This window comes from Phacochoerus africanus, chromosome 14 (assembly GCF_016906955.1).
Source record: "Phacochoerus africanus isolate WHEZ1 chromosome 14, ROS_Pafr_v1, whole genome shotgun sequence".
Classification (NCBI taxonomy): Eukaryota; Metazoa; Chordata; class Mammalia; order Artiodactyla; family Suidae; genus Phacochoerus; species Phacochoerus africanus.
Window position 1 is genome coordinate 23,519,267 of NC_062557.1, and position 19,175 is coordinate 23,538,441.

At 51.8% G+C, this 19,175-nt stretch overlaps 2 protein-coding genes across 2 annotated transcripts in view; one reads left to right on the forward strand and one right to left on the reverse strand.

Moving 5' to 3' along the window:
• PIP4K2B (phosphatidylinositol-5-phosphate 4-kinase type 2 beta) overlaps window positions 1-7,653 on the forward strand; it is a 28,588-nt gene extending 20,935 nt beyond the window's left edge. The window contains exons 8-10 of the mRNA XM_047758873.1: window positions 1,860-2,118; window positions 2,857-2,960; window positions 3,544-7,653. Coding sequence (XP_047614829.1) covers window positions 1,860-2,118; window positions 2,857-2,960; window positions 3,544-3,624 — 444 coding nt within the window. The 3' untranslated portion in view covers window positions 3,625-7,653. The remainder of the gene's footprint in view (window positions 1-1,859; window positions 2,119-2,856; window positions 2,961-3,543) is intronic.
• Window positions 7,654-8,747: 1,094 nt separating this feature from the next.
• Window positions 8,748-19,137, reverse strand: PSMB3 (proteasome 20S subunit beta 3). Its single transcript, XM_047758874.1, has 6 exons — window positions 19,030-19,137; window positions 18,535-18,719; window positions 16,131-16,238; window positions 12,010-12,187; window positions 9,706-9,800; window positions 8,748-8,858 (listed from the first exon to the last, which is right to left on the reverse strand). The coding sequence occupies exons 1-6, from the start codon at window positions 19,030-19,032 to the stop codon at window positions 8,810-8,812; spliced, it is 618 nt and encodes a 205-aa protein (XP_047614830.1). The 5' UTR covers window positions 19,033-19,137; the 3' UTR covers window positions 8,748-8,809.
• Window positions 19,138-19,175: the final 38 nt, after the last annotated feature.

Sequence of the window (19,175 nt, forward strand, 5' to 3'; positions counted from 1 at the left end):
GCCGGACCCTCTAATCCACTGCACTGGGCTGGGGATCAAACCTCGTCCTGGTGCTGCAGAGATGCCGCCGATCCCGCTGTCCTGCAGTGGGATCTCCAGTGTCTTCTGTTTTAATAAACTGGGAGCCTGTTCGTTACAATGGTACCGGCGCCTCACAGAGATAAGCCGGATCATTAACTCACTGCACCACAGCGGGAGCTCTTAGATTCTTCTTAGAGCAGAGTAAGGAGAAGAGTAGGAAAAGGAGGAGGAAGACTGGAGAAACTGAATAAGGAACAAACCTAGTAGGGAGTCGTTAAGGAAAAACTTGCTAGAAAAAAGAAATGTGTAGAAGTTCCCATTGTGGCTCAGTAGGTTAAGAACCCAACTAGAATCCTTGAGGATTCAGGTTCAATCCCTGGCCTTGCTCAATGGGTTAAAGATCCAGTGTTGCCACAGGCTGTGGCGTAGGTCACGGATGTGGCTCAGATCTGGTACTGCTGTGGCTGTGGCGTAGGCCAGCTCTGATTTGACCCCCAGCCTGGGGAACCTCCATGTGTCGCAGGTACAGCCCTGAAAAGAAGACAGAGAGAAGTGTGTAAAACCCATGTCCACAGTACCGTTGTTCACAGCGAAGCAATTTAAGAGTGATGGTTAATTTTATGTGTCAACCTGACTGGGCTGCTGGGAGTCCAGAAGTTTGGTCCAGTGTTACCTTAAATGCGTCTGTGAGGTGTCTATGAATGAGATTAACACTTGAGGAGTTCCCATTGTGGCGCGACGAGATGGGCAGCGTCCCTGCGGCGCCAGGACGCGGGTTTGATCCCCGGCCTGGCACAGTGGGTTAAAGGATCTGGGGTTGCTGCAGCTGTGGTGTTGATTGCAGCTCCTGCTGAGATTTGATCCATGGCCGGGGAACTTCTGTATGCCACAGGGTTGGCTGAAAAAGGAAAAAAAAAAGAATTTAAGGCAGTGTATGCAGTTCATTTGTTCTCACTTGTATGTTGCCTTATAGACTTTTGCAGGTGGATAGGAGGGGGCGGGGTTCACGGGCTCCCTCCTGGGACCCTGGCCCCTCCGCCTTGGCCCTGAGAGGGCCTCGGCCCCGGGTGCTTGCTTGCACTCGTGCCCTCGCCTTTCCCTCTCGAGGAGACTCTGCTGATCTCTTGCCGTTGGGGCTCTTGTGCTTTTAGTTGTCTTCTAAAGACAGCCCTGGCCCTGTTAGGATCTCCGTCTAGTTCTCTCGTCACAGTGGTCAGTCGGACAGTTTCCTGGAGCCGCAGGCTCATTTGTGACCATGGCAGAAGGCCTGGCACATGGCCGTTGGCGGCCTCTGGCTAGGTCACAGAGGACTTGGACCAGTGACTCTGATGTCACGTTAGCCGACCTGGAATGCCAGCTGCCCTTTTCTATCCCGTGTCATTCCCGTGCTCCTTGTCCTTCTCCAGGCCGCGCAGGCCCAGCTCAGGAGACACATCCCACTCACAGCGCTCGCTCTGCGGACGAGAGCCACGCGGCGCAGTGCTCCGTTGTCTCTGTCCTCAGACTCGCCAGGGCCGCTCTTGATCCCAGACACAGTCGGCTGTTCCCTCTTCCTGCATTGCTCCTTCTGCTTTAACTCCCGCAGCCTCCACCTGCCTGGCTGCTCTTCATCCACGGGGGGTCAGTCTCCACCCCTTTCCTCCTCCCACAGCCCCTCGCCCTCGTGGGATGACTGTCTTCTCCCTTAGACATCAGGCTCCGATGTCTCACTCTCTGCCGTATCTCAGATTGGAAGGATTGAGCTGAAAGGAGGGCCTTCTCTCCCCTTCCCAGATGCCTCTGCCTCTCCAGATGTCCATGTAACCTCTTCCTTCCATCTCCTTCCCCCGCCTCCCTAGTTCCTGGCCCAGTTGAAGATCATGGACTACAGCCTGCTGGTGGGCATCCACGACGTGGACCGGGCCGAGCAGGAGGAGATGGAGGTGGAGGAGCGGGCGGAGGACGAGGAATGTGAGAACGACGGGATGGGCGGCAGCCTGCTCTGCTCCTACGGCACGCCTCCCGACAGCCCCGGCAACCTCCTCAGCTTTCCCCGGTTCTTTGGTCCTGGGGAGTTTGATCCCTCTGTTGACGTCTATGCTATGAAAAGCCATGAAAGTAAGTAGGAGCCTGGGCCTGCCTGGCCCCCCTAGATCCCACTCCACCTCCCGGCCCACTGTTTAGGTGCCCCGTGGGTCCCTGGGCCTCCACCTTGCTAACGGCTGGCTTTGGCTTCTTTCTGCCTCAGGCAGCCAGGCTGGGTCACCGCCAGTAACTGTCCTCTGGGGCCCTGGGTCCTTCTCTGTCTGGGTCCTTTCCACTTGTCCTGGAGCGCTGAGGCCTGGTTCAGCTGTGGTTCATGGGATGGACAAAACCTCCTAAATAGTGTCATGTCAACCTCACAGGGTGGTTCTAAAGATCAAATAAGATAAGAGCTATGAAAACATCTAAGAAGGACTCCGCAGGTCATTCCTTTGCTCAGATTCAAAATGATAGGGGTGGAGTTCCCTCTGTGGCTCTGTGGTAATGAGCCTACCCAGTATCCATGAGGAGGCAGGTTCGATCCCTGGCCCTGCTCAGTGGGTTAAGGATCTGGCGTTGCTGTGAGCTGTGGTGTAGGTCTCAGATGCAGCTGGGATCCGGTGTTGCTGTGGCTGTGGCAAAGGCCGGCAGCTGTGGTTCCGATCCGACCCCTAGCCTGGGAACTTCCATATGCTGCAGGTGTGGCCCTAAAAAGAGGAAAGAAAAAAAAGATAGGGATGAATCTGGATGTCCTATCTGAATGGTTTTAGACCCAGCTGCTCTCTGCTCTTCCCCCTGCTTCCTCCTCCTTTCCTGCTTCCTCTCCCCGTTCAGGTGCTCCCAAGAAGGAGGTTTATTTCATGGCCATCATCGACATCCTCACACCATATGATGCTAAGAAGAAAGCTGCACATGCTGCCAAAACAGTGAAACATGGGGTGAGTTCTCCCTGTTTCCATCCAGGCTCCGGGGCTGGCCCTCAGACCCCTGGGAGGCCTCCTGCTCTAAGGGGACGCTCCCGCTCCTCCTCCCGGGACCGGGAAGGGGAGCAGCCTGCCTGCTGCCTGTGTTCTCTCTCTGCCAGCCGCGCCCAGCTGGTAAGCCGCACTCCTTTCTCCCTTCGTCCTCTGGCTCTTTTCCCCAGGGCTGCTGGGCATGTCGTGCATCTTGCTGACTGCTGGTAATGGCTTTGTTTGCGTGCCCACGCTGCGCCCCAGAGGCCTGTTTCTCCGTGGACCTCAAGCTGCTCTCCTGCACACAAGGGCCCCCACAGAGCTCTCGAGCCTCTCTGGCACCTCCCCACTGCCTTGGCCCTGCTTCGCCGCGGGCAGCCCTGGGTGGGGAATCAGAGGAGTGGGGCGAGGGCAGCTCTGAGCCATGGCAACCATTTCTCAAGGTGGCCTGGTCGCTGGGGGGGGCGGGCAGTGGTATCCAGCGGCTCCTGAGAACCCAGGCCCCCCCTAGGGGCAGCCTTCCGCTTCGGGCCCAGGGCCCTGACCCGATTCATCCTCTGTGTTACAGGCGGGGGCCGAGATCTCGACTGTGAACCCTGAGCAGTACTCCAAACGCTTCAACGAGTTCATGTCCAACATCCTGACGTAGTTACCTTCTACCTTCAGCCAGAGCCAGAGTGCTGGACGTGGGGTCGGGGACTGGAGGACGGGGAGAGGGTGTCATTGGGGTAGACGGGAGGGCGGGGAGCAGCGTGGGGGCGGGGAGGGTCCTCGAACGCAGCTGCAGCCTTGATGCTGGAAGGGACGCCAGCTGGGGAGGACGGCTGTGCCGTGTGTGCGCGTGCGCGCTCACGGGGCGGCCCCACCTTCTGCTCACCTTCGTTTCCCCTCCCCATCTGACCCAGGTTGAAAAAGGGTTGCCTTTTTGTTACCTTGTCACCTCGTAAGGTACCTTGAGGCTAGAGCTGACTTTGTGGGTTTCTTTGGGTTTTGTTTCTGAAACGTCCTTGCTCCGGATTTGCTATTTATAATGATGGATGTCGTCGCCCTATCCGCCCTCCCCATCTCCGCCCTGCCCTCAGTTCCCTTCAACGAAAGAAGCACCCAGAGACCCAGCCAAGGGTCCTCTCAGAGCCCAGGGCTCTGATGCCGGAGGAGAGAAGGTTGGACCCCTCAGCCCTGCTGCATCTGATCTTGCCTGGATTGACTTTCCAATTTCGTGGAGTATTTTGCACAGCTTCCTCCACCTTTACGCCTCGGATCTAAGTGAAATGTTACGTGCTTCTTCCATCTAAGTGCTCTCCCTCCTGAAGGAACGTTCCGGATCAACATCAGGTGTCTTGGATCAGAATCAAAGGTCTCTGAGGGCAGCGTGTTCATCCTCGTGGGATGGTCAGGGGTCGGGGCGGCTGGGCTCTCAGACAGCTGGTTCTCAGAGAACCCCGTGATCGTCGCCCGAGCCTCTGGGCTCGCTTGGCCCCTGGAGTTCAGATGTCTTCTCTCTAAAGCCTGTCTCCCACTGAGTCAAGGGCAACGAGGAAGCGCCTTTGGATGGAACAGAACCCTTGTGCTGAAGTGCGTATCTCCCCTTGGGAAGAGCCGAGGAGGAGCAAATGAGGTCTTACGCCCTCCTTCCATTTGCTTCCCTCCGACCTTCTCCCAGGCAGGGGAGCTCGTAGCTGGGGGCAGATCTCTGCATGCCTGGGGTGCTCTTTGCAGGGCTACCTCTTCAAGCCCCAGGCTACCCTGTAGGCGGCAGGGAGTGGTGTCCCCCACCTTGGAGTGTGGCACCCAAGCCTGAGGTCGCTTCTGAGCCACTTGAGGACCTGACCCAGGAAATCCAGTTTGGAGGCTTGAGGTGCGGTTTGACCTGGCCCCAAGCTCGGAGCTCTGTCTCCTTGATGCCGCCCTCTAGACTTTGAGCAGATCTGCCACGCGCAGGCCTCCTCGGGAGTGGCATTCTGCAGCCTCCTCCAGGATCGCCCTCCACCTTCTGCGCCTGCTCCCCAGGCCTCAGCATTGAGATGCCGTCAGAGCGGTCTGGTCTGGCCACAGAGAAAGCAGCCCTGTGTTGGGGGAGGCACATTCCTGCGACTTCTCACCTCCTCACCGGGAACTGGGGGTTTGGGATGAGATGGTGAAACTTGTAGATAACTCCACAGACGGAAAGAAAGCTCCTGGAACCCTTTTGAATGAGGGGATTGGTTTTCTTGGCTCCCTCCACACCTGGCCAAGCTTAGCTTCTGGAATAAGAACGAGCACATCTCTGTGCCCCACCCCACAGCATTTAGGACAGGGAGGAACGGAGACTGCATTCTCGAACTCTACCAGGGCGGTCGGAACCCTTCTGGAAGAGGCAGACGGGGGCGGGCACACGACTGCCCCGGCCCCAGGCAGGGGCTGTAGGTCGCTCCGAATGTCAGCAGCAAGACTGCCCAGGGACGTGGGGAAGAGCTTGGAACCAGGAGGCTCACGGAGAAAACAGACTTGACTTAGGAAGGGACTAGTAGGAATGGTGTTTGGACTTGATTTCCCCACCTCCTCATCAAGAATGGAAATTGGATCTGCCCCTCGCCAGGCTCAGCCTCTCCAAAGCGTGGCGGGCTGTCCTCCAGCAGCCTCCACAGCCTTGGGGCCCCACCGGCTTCCTGCATTTGGTCTGCTGATCATGTTGCCGTAATGTGCACGCGAAGTGTAACCAGTCGTATCGGTGAAAGGTGAGCTCCCAGATACCTAACTTCTTTAACAGTGAGTTCTTGTGGGGGTTTCTTTTGGTGTGTGTGTGTTTTGTTTTTTGTATATTGTTTACATTTTGAGAGGTAGCATTCTATTTTAAATGCTCTTTTTGTTTTTCTGACAGTATTGTTGACTGAGTCGAAACATTTGAGCTGTGGTTTGGTGGATTTAAAAAAAGGTTTTAACAGTTTTTCTCTGGGCTGTCTTCAGAACCTTGGGTTTGGTCCTCTAATTCCTTTGGCATTCAGATGTTTAAAAGCTATTTATCTTGGTTTATACACATTTCCCCTCTTCTTTTCTTTCTGTAACGATGATGTTATATTTGGTTTGCAGTCTGAATGTAGAGAAAGTGAAGTGATCCCCAAACTCTTATCCGCCCCCCTTCTTTTCTCCAAGTCCCACCATGCCCTCTGGGCAATAGAAGGTGTCCCAGGGGTAGGCTCGCCCCTCACCGTCACTCTTTGGAGCCATGAAGACAAGCTGAATGGTCTTACGGGATCCCAGAATAATGTCGGGTCTCCCAAGAACAAAGGGATAAAAATCGGACGTGGCTGCCTGGGAGAGGCCTGGATGGAACTGAGGGCAGAATCCCTTTCATCCTCCCCTCCCGCCCCGCCACTGACCCAGTCACAGCCTCTCCCGGCCTTCCCCGTCTCCTTCTGAAAGTCGATGGCCGAGAAGACCCTATGGTCTCCCGTCTCCCCACCAAGGCGACGGGTTCTCTGAAAACTCCACCCAGACCACTGGAAGGAGGCTTCTGGCCTTTGTTCCTGTCCATGAACCACTGTCTTTGTCCCCCAGTGCAAGCTCCCTCCCTGTGCCCTGCAGTTTGGGGGTCACGGGGCAGGCTAGGAAGCCAGCAGTTCCAGGAGCAGACCAAGGCAGCACTTGATCCCTCCTCCTCTAGCTCAGGGGATGCTGGTCGGTGGCACCTGCTCTGAGTTGCCCCTGTGACTGCTCTCAGTGGCACTCCCGAGGTTCCCACCACAGGCAGCTGGACCTCCCTCCCCCTTCTTCCGACTTTTGTTTCTCTTGCCTGTCTTTAGGCCTCCAACAGGTCCCCTGGTAGTGCTCAGGGCTTGGGACTAGACACTCCTGCCCTACTGACTCTCCTCTCCAGTCTGCCAGGGCCTGCCCAGCGAGGTGGACCAGAGACCCAGGACTTTTCTCAGTAGCCAGTCCAACCCCCCAAATTATCTTTCTACCAGTTCAAGTTGAGAGAGAGAAAAAATTTCAGCAACCCCCAGCACTTGAGCTACTCAAGTATAAGGGGCCAGAAGGGACAGTGTGTTTAAAACAGCCCCTAGACAGCCTTAGACCCGTGGCTCCCCCAGTTCCAGGGACCTCACTTCTTTCTGGCAGAAACGTGGGCAGGGGGTCCAGCCTGAGCACAGGAATCAAAGGGAAAACGCATTCAAACTGCCCCCACATCTACCAGCCATCCGCAGGGGGCTGTAACACAGCCCTAGCCTTCTGAAATGTGCCACTTAGGAAGAGCATCTCCAAAGGGAAGAGGATTATCGGCTGTCCCCAGCAGCTTGTGCCAAGAGCCTCTGGAGGCTGGGGAGGAGATTTCCAGAGGAGCCCCTTCCCCTTGCTCAGAGCCATTTTCGGAGGAAGTGGGGTCCAACAACCTTTGGGGGAAGGCCTGGTGCTGCTCAGCACACACAAGCATCAGGTCAGATCATTGTAATAAAAAAATGTGAATGAAGTTTAGATTCCGCTTTGGGGGGAACAAGATAAACCACCACCCCACCATATGTGTGTGACTTCTCAATTTCCCGCTGCAATTTCCATTTTTTAAATAGGAATTTTCAGCCCCCTGTGCTTGTCTAATGTCTGCTCGGAACAATTCGAGACCCTGTTACTGTTTTAAAATGCATGCATGTTAAGATGACTCTCCAACCCGAGGAAAAAATAAAACTCAAAAAAGCTTTGTGTACACACCTGTTCTGTGTGGGTCCTTTGGAATCGAGGCTTTTGTGTTTCTTTTTCATAATGAAAAGGTTTTGGTCCCAGTTTCAAAGGCTGCTTGGGCTGAATCAGGGTATGGCTTGAATTTGAAGACCAGCCGATGACTTGGCTCACCTACTTTCCGATACAGTCAATAAGCGATGGTTTAAGAGCACAAGCACCAGAGCGCCTGCCTGTCATCTGTAAAGACCATGCTCAGGAGGAGGGGACAGACCGCACCTCCCCTCCTTAGCTGCGCAGAATCAACACCTGCAGGGAGCCCCAGGCTTGACACACCTGCTCCAGCTCTCCCTTGACCAGGTGACTTTGAACAAGTCACCTCCGTCTGCCTCTGGTTCTCCACCTGGACTCTCTGAGCTTAAAACTTAGTGGTTCTCAAATGTGGTCCTGGTTAAGCGGTATCAGCAGTAGCTGGGCATCATGAATTCTCAGGATCCTCTGAAGATCTGAATCAAAAACCGCTTTAACAAGCCCTCGTGTGATTCTCATGGAGGCTCAAGTTTAAGAACCACCTGCTTATTAGGGCATGTACTACAGGCTGCAATCACTGGGGGAACTTAAGCTCCCGAGGTGGCTAATGTGCAGCCAAGGTTAAGAAACACTGGTCCACAAAGATAATACGTGTGGCTCCTTGGCCAAATTTTACCCAAAACAACTACAGAAGGTTTAATAGTTTTCCAAGAATTGAGTAAAAACGATTCTAGGCTTTGGAGTTAGATGGAACATGGCTTTACATCCCTGCCCTACCACGGACTGGCCCTGGGCGATGTTATTTAACTGTCATTAAACAAGGATAATGTCAACTACCTTAAGTCCACGTGACGGTTAAATCCTAGAAGGTGTGGGATCTGGTGTTGCCGTGAGCTGTGGTGTAGGCTGGCAGCTGCAGCTCTTGATTCAGCCCCTAGCCTGGGAACCTTCATATGCCGCAGGTGTGGCCCTAAAAGGCAAAAAAAAAAAAAAGGAAAGAAATCCTGAGGGCTAAACTAAACCTCGAGTAGCTATCTGCAGCAGCCCAGCTGGGAACAGAGATCTGTGGTAAGACATTCAAAGACAAAGGAGGAAGAGTGAAAGAAAATCTTTTATTAAAAAAAAAAAGAAAAAAAAGTGGGCTCTGGGAACCGCTAGTCCATTCGGGCCTTCAGTGTCCTCGTGGTGATTTTGTCCTTCTCACTGCAGAGGAAGAAAGTCACAAAACATCTACACTCATCTAGACTGCAGAATAAACTAGAATAAAGAGCTGTCCTAATTCTGGGGTTAACCGTTTTGTCCATGTTGCATGAATATTAGCTCGTTCCTCAGCCCTCGGTGACGAAGGGGAGAAGGGCGGAATCCCCACAGGTGGAGCCCCAGACAAGGGAAGGAGCTCCCCACGCCTAAGGAGGTAAGGGGTTTCACTCCAAAAAAGGTCCCTGGGTCGTAAATTCTCTGAGTCCGCCCGATCTGCTTTTCATGGTAACTAGCAGGTTATCCCGAACAAAAGGGCCCAGGTGCTTATTCTGGGCTGGTCCCCAGGAAAGCTGTCGGGAGGATACCTTGGGCCCTGCAAGTCAGGTGCCTGGTGAGAGCCCCGCACAAGTAAGAGGGAGAAGGGGAGGCAGTCAGGCATCGGGCTGGGGGCTGGAAACTGTCCCCAGAGCGCAGTACACCACGTGGCTGGGGGTTCCATGCTGGCTTCAGTTGAGAGGGGAGAGGAGCCACGCAGGCGTTATTTCGATCAATCTGCAGTAACCCTGCTGTGGCTCATCCCTACACCAAGTCCCTGAGACTTTGGGGACACTGTTCAGGAAGGAAAGAAATGTCTCCTGTGAGCAAGGGGAGGAGACTCGGGGTCATGGAGCCCTCTCTGGACGGAGGCCAGGAATCGGGGTAGGCTCCCAGCGGCCGCCCTCAGCAAGCGGGCCTTTCGGCTGTCATGGGCCTGCTGCAAGTGCCTCCTTTCCCACCAGATGGGGTGTTTGTGCAGGAGGGGAGAGGCGGGCGTCTGCAAGGCTTCCGGAGCCTCCCACCGCATACTCACATGACGTGGACAATGACTCCCATGCCCGACACTGCATCCCTGTCCACGGCGTTCAGCATGGCTTGGGAGATGGTTTCAAACAGGTGCTCTGGATCCTGCCAATAGAGCGGAAGCCCTTTAATCCCCGGAGCCTCGGACCCTGATTTGGTCTGGCTCCGTAAGACTCTCTTCTCTAGGCTCAGGGTGCCTGGCTCTGGCCCCTCCCAGGCCTGGAGTGAGGGATGGTTCCTTGGATGTGAGAAGCCCCCTCAGCTCCTTCTCAAGAGGGAAGCAGGGTTATGAAAGGTGAAATTCAAGCCCTGAACTTCCTACACTAACCAGCAGCGTGACCTTCAGCAAGTCGCATGTCCCTTCCGTAAGCCTCAATCCCTCTTCTATAAAATGGAGAGAAGGGAGTTCCTGTTGTGGCTCAGTGGAAATGAATCTGACTAGTAACCATGGGGATGCAGGTTGGATCCCTAGCCTTGCTCAGTGGGTTAAGGATCTGGTATTGCTGTGAGGCTGTGGTGTAGGTCACAGACAAGGCTCAGATCCCCTGTTGCTGTGTCTGTGATGTAGGCTGGCAGCTGCAGCTCTGAACTAGACTCCTGGCCTGGGAACCTCCATACGCCACGGGTTCGGTCCTAAAAAGCCAAAAAAAAAAAAAAAAAAAGGAGCGAAGGCACCCCACCCCCGCCCCCCATGAGTCTGATGGACTCTCCTCCTGGGTGGCCCAGAGGTACCTCGAAATCCAACCTGTCCAACCATGAACCTATTTCCTCCCAAACCTGTTTCTTCTCCTATATCCTCTATCTTCATTGGCCTAGCTAGAAAACTCGTGTCCTCAGTATCTCTGCCTCCTTCATTTCTTTCTTTTTTTTTTTTTTTTCTTTTATAGCCACACCTCGGCGTATAGACGTTCCCAGGCTAGGAGTGGAGACAGAGCTGCAGCTGCAGGCCTTCAGATCCAAACCGCGTCCGGGACCTATGCTACAGCCTGCAGCAATGCCGGATTCTTAACCCACTAAGCGAGGCCAGGGATCAAACCTGCATCTTCATGGACACTATGTCAGGTTCTTAACCCACTGAACCATCAAGGGAACTCTCACTTTCCTCATTTCTATTTTAGGTGATTGAGTCCTCTAGATCCGGCTGCCCTGCTCCGCACCTGCTACTCTCTTTGCTCAGGACCTCAGCGCCTCCAGCCTCTGGTTCCTCAGGTTTCTTACAGCCTTTGACATGATGCCAAAAGAAAAGGTTCAAACTGCTGCTCACGGCCTTCCAGGCATTTCAGGTCTCTTCCTGAGCTCACGCCCTGCCTTCCTCTCACCCGCCTCTGCCCACCCTCCAGCAGCCACAGCAAGCTCTCCATCACTGAACACACCTGGCCCTTCTCGCACCTTTGCACAGGCCGTTCCTTCGGCCAACCGGGCCCTTTCTTTCCTCTTCTTCCTGGCAAACTTCATTTTAACAGGTATCTGGGTGTTTGTCTTGCTTCATTAGGCTGCAATAAATCCTTGAAGACAGACTATCTGGTTTCCCCAGAGCCTAGCAGAGCTGGCACAATGGCCAACGTTCACTGTCAGGCTCTGTTCCAATCTCTCCCTGCGATTTCCTCACACCACCGCTCATGAGGTCGGTTCTGGTGTCACCCCCACTCTACGGCTGAGGGACTGGAGGCTCACGGAAGTCAGGGGACTCCCCGAGAACATAACCAATTAAATGGTAGGTGGAAGTGGGTTTCCAACCCAGAAAACCTGGTTTCAGAGCCCATTCTGCTGAGCTGTCCTTAACCCTACACCCTGTTAAATGCTTGCTGAATGGGGAGCTCCTGCTGTGGCACAGTGGAAACAAATCCGACTAGGAACCATGAGGTTGCGGGTTCGATCCCTGGCCTTGCTCAGTGGGTTAAGGATCTGGCATTGCCGTGACCTGTGGCACAGGTTGAAGACGTGGCTTGGATCCTGCATTGTTGTGGTGTAGGCTGGCAGCTGCAGCGCCAATTGGATCCCTAGCCTGAGAACCTCCATATGCCACGGGTGCGGCCCTAAAAAGCAAAAAGCAAAAAAAAAAAAAAGTTTGTTGAATGAACGGAAGAACTCTGTAAGCCAAATGTGAGAATGAGCTGTTACGGCAAATATCTGACTGAGGGCCCACACCAAGGCCCTGGCAGATTGTTCTGGACACTCTTCTCAGGCTCAGCAGCTTGGCTTTCTCTCTTACCCGCATCCTTCTCCCCATTACCTGCCAGGTAAACCCACCTTCCCCTGATGGCCGAAGGGCGGGCCCCTCAGAACACCGCCCCACTCCATGCTGCCAACTCACCATGTCGGGTTCCCAGAGGGACTCACACATCCCGTACATTTGTTCCGTGCAGGTGCCACTGACCACAAAGTCATCAGTCACCATGGGGCAGCCGATAAGGTCTAGAGAGCAAATGAAGGGCTTAAAGGTCTTGGGGTCCAACCCGGCGATGACCGGCTCAGTGTAGTAGGGCCCAAACCTGCGGGGTCAGGAGCAGAGAGAGACCAGAGCTCAAGAGCATTCGCTTTTCTGGCCAGGCCTATTCAGACCAGGCCCTGGGCCAGACGCAGGGGGGAAGGCAGAGGGCCTGTGTGGGACCCTCCCTTCCCGTCTCCTGCACCAAGCAGTGTGCGAAGGCTTTTCCTCCTCTTTTCTGACACTCACTTCGTGTTCTTCTCGCCCCCGACCCTCTCTTCCTCTTCCTTTTTTGGGGGATTCTATGTTTCCCCCTAATGTTCCCTGTCCTCATCCAGGTCCTGTCACCAATCAATCTTCTATGGATACACCTCTACCTTTACTCTTTTCCCAAAAAAGGATTTGAAGCAGTTTGTAGGAAAAAACACTGAAAAATAACACTAAACCAATATGGATGGAGCCAGAGATGATCAGACTAAGTGAACTGAATCCAAAAGAGGAACACAAATACACCATCACTTACATGTGGAACCTAAAAAATAACACAAATGAACTCATTTACGAAACAGAAACAGACTCAGAGACATAGAAAAGTAATGGTTACCAAAGGGGAAAAGGAGTAAGAGCCTAGGATTAGCGAGTACAAACTACTGCATATAAAAGAGAAACAACAAAGTGCTACTGTGTAGCACAGGGAACTATACGCACTATCCTATAATAAACCATAGTGCAAGAGAATATAAAAAATGTGGATATCAGAGTTCCCATCACGGAGCAGTGGAAACGAATCTGACTAGGGTCCACGAGGAGGCATTATCCATGTCTTATATCAGCACCTGGTAATTTTTTTGTTTGTTTTTTAGGGGTGCACCCATGGCATATGCAATTTCTCAGGCTAGGGGGTCCAATCGGAGCTACAGGTGCCAGCCCACACCACAGCCACAGCAACGCAGCAGTCGAGCTGCGCCTGCGACCTATACCATATTTCATGGCTACGCTGGATCCTTAACCCACTGAGCGAGGCCAGGGATTGAACCCGCATCCTCATGGTTACTAGTTGGGTTCGGAACTGCTGACCTACAATGGGAACTCTGGTAATTCCTTTTTAAAAAACCATTTATTTATTTATTTTTTATGGCTGCATCCATGGCACATGGAAGTTCCCAGGCCAGGGACTGAATCCAAAAAGTCGCTGTGGAAATGCCAGATCCTTTAACCCACAGTGCCAGCTGGGGATCAAACTCATGCTTCTGCAGTGAACTGAGCTGCTGCAGTCAGATTCTTAACCCACTGCACCACAGCAGGAACGCCGGCACTCAATAATTTCTAAGGGCATGATCTTAAGCTATGGCTCTGTAAAAAATCCTACATAAAAAGTTACAGGAGTTCCTTTGTGACACATCAGGTTAAGGATCCAGCATTGTCACTGTTGTGGCTCAGGCAACTACCATGATGCAGGTTCCATCCCTGGCCCAGAAACTTGCACCTGCTGTGGGTGAGGCCAGAAAAAAAAAAAAGAAAAAAATACGTATATATATACACATATATGTGTATATATATATAATTATAATGAGGAAGAAGAGGTTGGCGTAGCATGTTTGATCTCAAACAGACCTCTAGGGATCAAATTTCTATAAGAAAAATTTTTTTGGGTTTTCCTCTCAATAAATGAAAATAAAGTTAATATAAGAATGTCCTGGGGAGTTCCCATGGTGGCTCAGCAGGTTAAGAACTTGATGGTATCTAAAAGGACGCAGGTTCTATCCCTGACCTCGCTTAGTGGGTTAATAAGGATCCAGCATTGTTGTGAACTGCAATGTAGGTCACAGATGTGGCTCAGATCTGGCACTGCTGTGGCTGTGGTGTAGGCTGGCACCTTCAGCTTGGATTAGACTCCAAGCCTGGAGTTCCCACTGTTGTGCAGCTAATTAAAGATCCAGCATTGCTACAGCTGTGGCATAGTTCACAACTATACCTCAGATTCAACCCTTGGCCCAGTAACTTTCATATGCCACAGGTGTGACCCCCCACCCCACCCCGCTGCCCCCCAAACGTTCTGAAGCTCTAGCAGTTGAGGACTCAGTGCTGCCACTGCCATGGGCCAGACCTCCGAGCCCTGGCCCCACATCCCTTATTATCTGGGTAACAACTTTAAAACTCCTATCAATGAAACAGTTCAGGGCCTGTGTTTACACTTCCAGTCACGTCAATGCCAAGGTGCCACCTGAAGGTCAGTGTTTAAGTTTACTGGCACTGGCAGTGTTTCCAGAGGTGCCTGGATGAATTCTCTGAGGTCCATGAGAAGTTTTTCACTTTACTTATTTATTTATTTAGTCTTTTTAGGGCTGCACCCATGGCATGTGGGGGCTCCCAGGCTAGGGGTCGAATCGAGCTGTAGCTGCCAGCCTACACCACAGCCATAGCCATGCCAGATCCGAGCCACGTCTGTGACCTACACCACAGCTCAGGAAAATGCCAGATCCTTAACCCATTGAGCAAGGCCAGGGATTGAACCTGCATCCTCATGGTTACTAGTCAGATTCATTTCCGCTGAGCCACGATGGCAACTCCCAGACTCTTTTTAATGTAAAAAACTTCTGGAGTTCCCGTCATGGCTCAGTGGAAAGAAATCTGACTAGTAACCATGAGGATGCAGGTTCAATCCTTGGCCTTGCTCAGTGGGTTAAGGATCCAGTATTGCTGTGAGCTGTGGTGTAGGTCTCAGACTTGGCTCGGATCCTGCTTGGCTGTGGCTGTGGCATAGGTGGGCAGCTATACCTCTGATTTGACTCCTAGCCTGGGAACCTTCATATGCCGCACATGTGGCCCTAAAAGAAAAAAAAGTCTGTACATCATTCAGTTTTGTAAATAACTGCATTTCCAGCCTACCTGCTGGAAAATCAATGATTTCAACTGGGCCTGTAGCGAAAACTCCTGGTTACAATAGCTAAGAATCTAGAATTTTTCAGGTCAATGTCCTATGTTTTTATTACTTTAAGTAAACACAAGCCATTAAATATATACCTAAATATGAATTAATCTGTATAAATTTGTAACTTTCCCCCATACTTGAAACTAATATAAATCAATTATACCTCATTTAAAGGAAAGATTTCTCCCCTCTCATAAACCAAAATCAAAAGGTTTAAAAAATCTTTTAAGCCTTTTTCATCTTGAGATTTTGATAAGCACTGTTACCACATACAGCAAACTATTCATAGCCAAAGATATTATTGGGTCACTGCTGTGGCGCAGATTTGATCCCTGGCCTGGGAACTTCCACCTGCCATGGGTGCAGTCAAAAAGACAAAACAAAACAAAAATCAAAATAAATAAATTTTTTAAAAGGCAGTAATATTGCTCCAGGTGCGGAAATGGCAAAAACTTATGTTTTGAAAGCTAAAGAGTACTTTTACAACTCTTCTATAAAGTCTAAAATTATTTCAAAATAAAAAGTTAAAAAAAAAAAAAAGAAGGAAAAAGAAAGAGTAGTTCCCGTCGTGGCACAGTAGTTAACAAGTCCGACTAGGAACCTTGAGGTTGGAGGTTCGATCCCTGGCTTCACTCAGTGGGTTAAGGATCTGGCGTTGCCCTGAGCTGTGGTGTAGGTTGCAGATGCGGCTTGGATCTGGCGTTGCTGTGGCTGTGGTGTAGGCTGGCAGCTATAGCTCTGATTGGACCTGTGGCCTGGGAACCTCCATATGCTGCGGGTGTGGCCCTGGAAAAAGACCAAAAAAAAGAAAAGAAAAAGAAAGAAGAGGTCAATCTATTCTCTTTTCACCAAGTTTTTTATATTTTAGGGTCGCACCTTTGGCATATGGAGTGGTTCCCAGAAAAGACAGGAAAAAAAAAAAAAAAAGGAAAGAGACCCATAAAATAAGGATACTATCCCGCAAATAAGAAAAGGGTGAACGAGGAGGACTCGCCTTCCTGGGTACCCCCTCCCTACCGCTTGGCCCATCAGGGGCTGCTCCTTTCCCCAAGTCCCAGGCTACGCTTCTGCTTACCGTCTCTCATACAAGAGGTTGGCCACCATGCTCATGAGGGTATAAGGCTTGATCTGCCGCCCTTCCTTCAGCTCATACAGGTTCAGCCGGAACTTGAGGCGCTGGGCACTGTGGCAGGAGGAGAAAAGTAAGTGAGTCTTTCTGTTTGGCTTTTTAGGGCAGCACCCGCGGCAGATGGAGGTTCCCAGGCTAGGGGTCTAATCGGAGCTGTAGCTACCAGTCTACGCCACAGCCACAGCAACGCGGGATCCGAGCCGCATCTGCAAACTACACCACAGCTCAGGGCAATGCCAGGTCCTCAACCCACTGAGTAAGGCCAGGGATCGAACCCAAAACCTCATGGTTCCTAGTCGGATTTGTTTCCACTGTGCTACATTGGGAACTCCGTAAGTCATTGCTGAATGTCCCCCGGTGTCTGCCTTGTGGAGGTCAGGAGGTGCGTAAGGAAAGACAGAACCCCAGCCCCAGCCAAGACTACTGGCCCTCCCCCAGGGATCTTCTCACTGCAAGTCCAGCCTCATGTCCACTTTTAGGACTTGTCCAACGCGATGCTTCTACCTATAAACCTGCCACTCCACTAACCTTTTTTCTCCTACTTTCTTTGACATGAGAAAAGGGGAGTTAAGAAGTGCATTTTCCCCCTACTTTTTTGAGGAATAGCTTATGCATTACCCTTCTGACAGGGGTCTGCCTGCAGACACAGTGAAGGCAGTTTACACAGTAGAAAGCAGTGAACTGAGAGAGCTGACCTGGGCTAAGCCTTAATGTTTCCATCCCTGAGAGACAAAATAAATCATCTGGCAGGGAGATCATGTATGGAGATCACATATAAAACCGCAAAGTCTTATATGTGTTAATAAGAAGCAAGATGCTGTGTTTTGGGGTTGTTGTTTTCTTTTTTTTTCTTTTTAGGGCCGCACCCAAGGCATATAGAAGTTCCAAGGGTCGAATTGGAGCTGCAACTGCTGGCCTACACCACAGCCACAGCAATGCCAGATCTAAGCCAAGTCTGCAACCTACACCACAGCTCACGGTAACTCGGGATCCTTAACCCACTGAGCGAGGCCAGGGATCGAACCCACATCCTCATGGATACTAATCAGATTCGTTTTCTTCCCTCTTGAAACTTTTGTCTTGACTCTTTCCCACTGGCCTCTCTTCTTTCCCCACTGCTAAATATACAGCTCTTGAGCTGCAGCTTATTTTTTCCCTCTATGTTTTTGGCTTTCCAGAATCTGTTCCTATAGATTTAACAGATCACCAATGCCTATCCAGCCCTGAGATATAATCTCAAGACCCCGGTTGCTCGAGAGGTATTTCTGCATGGTTTACTTTGTACCTTTACAATTGGTATCAAAATCAAAGTTGCCACCTTTCCCTTAAAACTAGTCTTCCTATATTTCAGTCAACATGCTCAAAACAGAAATCATCTTTCAAACATTTTGGGGAGTTCCCGTCATGGCTCAGCAGTAACAAATCCGATGAGTATCCATGAGTGACACAAGTTCCACTCCTGGCATCACTCAGTGGGTCACGGATCTAGCATCGTGGTGAGCTGTGGTGTAGGTCACAGACATGGCTCGGATCTCGAGCTGCTGTGGCGTAGGCTGGCAGCTACAACTCCAATTGGACCCCTAGCCTGGAAACTTCCATATGCCCACAGGGTGCAGCCCTAAAAAGACAAAAATCCGAAAAACATTTTGCCAACATGCCAAGTACTAGGGTAGACCATAAAAACAGATAAAAAAAAGACGCAAACCTCGACTTCAATGGATAACTCTTTGGCTTCACAATATCCTTGTCGCTGCTAAGACTGGTCAGTGACCACTCTCAGAAATGCCCTCCTTTCCTTTCCCACCATGCCACCCTATTAGGACCTCAACCCTCAAACCTGGATCATCAGGAGAACCACCTATTTCAACTCCTAGACTCTCCCTTCTCTCAAAGAACCACTGTCAACTAGGTAACTAATCTAGCAATTAATATGCTCCAGCTCATTATGGGTTAGCTATCTTTCTGCATGCCTGCCTTGTTTCCCAACGAGTGCCAAAGTTCTTTAGAGACTGAGCACGAGCTTTGGCCTCAGAGACTGGGATCCTGGGTGACATTCATTAGCTTACATTTGGGGGCAATAAACCCTCTCAGACACTCAGTTTCCTCATCTGCAAAATGGGACAGCAACATGGTAATGTTAAGAGGACTAAAGTCCATGGAGGTAATAAGGTGCCATCCACAGTGTCTGGCACAGAGTAAATCCTGGTAAGTTGTTAGCTTTCTGTGTCTGGCAAGGTCTCAGATGCAGTGGTGTTGTTTGATAGATGACTGACACCCAGGCCACTCAAACCGCTAGGCAAGGCTGGTCCAAGAAGAGGCGTGGGTTTGGGTGGGGACCCTGGACACTTACACTGTCTGGACGTCTGTGGCGAGCCCGGCCAGGCCGATGTATAGCCGGTCGCCCATGGGAAAGATCTTCTGGAAGTCCGTGGTCACCATCTGGGCCTGGATCCCGAAGCGCCTGTCGGCAGCGATGGCCACACAGTTCTTCCCCTTCATGGCCATGACGGCCCCTCCGTTATAGGACATAATAGACTGGGGCAGACAGAGCGGAGGGGCTCAGCGCGAGGGGCCAAACGCGGCTACGGCCCCCGGCGCAGCCCCTGATTCGGAGACTTCTGGACGCATCCTTCTCCAGTCTGAAGGTGTCTGGATGCCCCAACTCCAGCTCTGCGGGGAGCCCCCACTCCCCGCCTTGGTCCTCACTGCGGTCCGCTCCCCCTTCAAACTGGAGTCGTTTCCTTCAACCGACCACCAGGCCTCTCCGCCTCCCCAACTCCCCATGACCCCACTCCTTGTTCCTCAATCCCTACCCCATGTCCCTTCTTCTCGCTCCCCATCTCACCATGATTGCAGTGTATTAGGACCTCCAATCGCCACAATTCCTGCGAACCGGCTTTGGGCCTCACTGCGCACCCACTCTCGCTGCTTTCTCTCTATTGGCTGAGAGGCCGACCCTTCCGGGACACTTTGGCATTCTATTGGCTATGC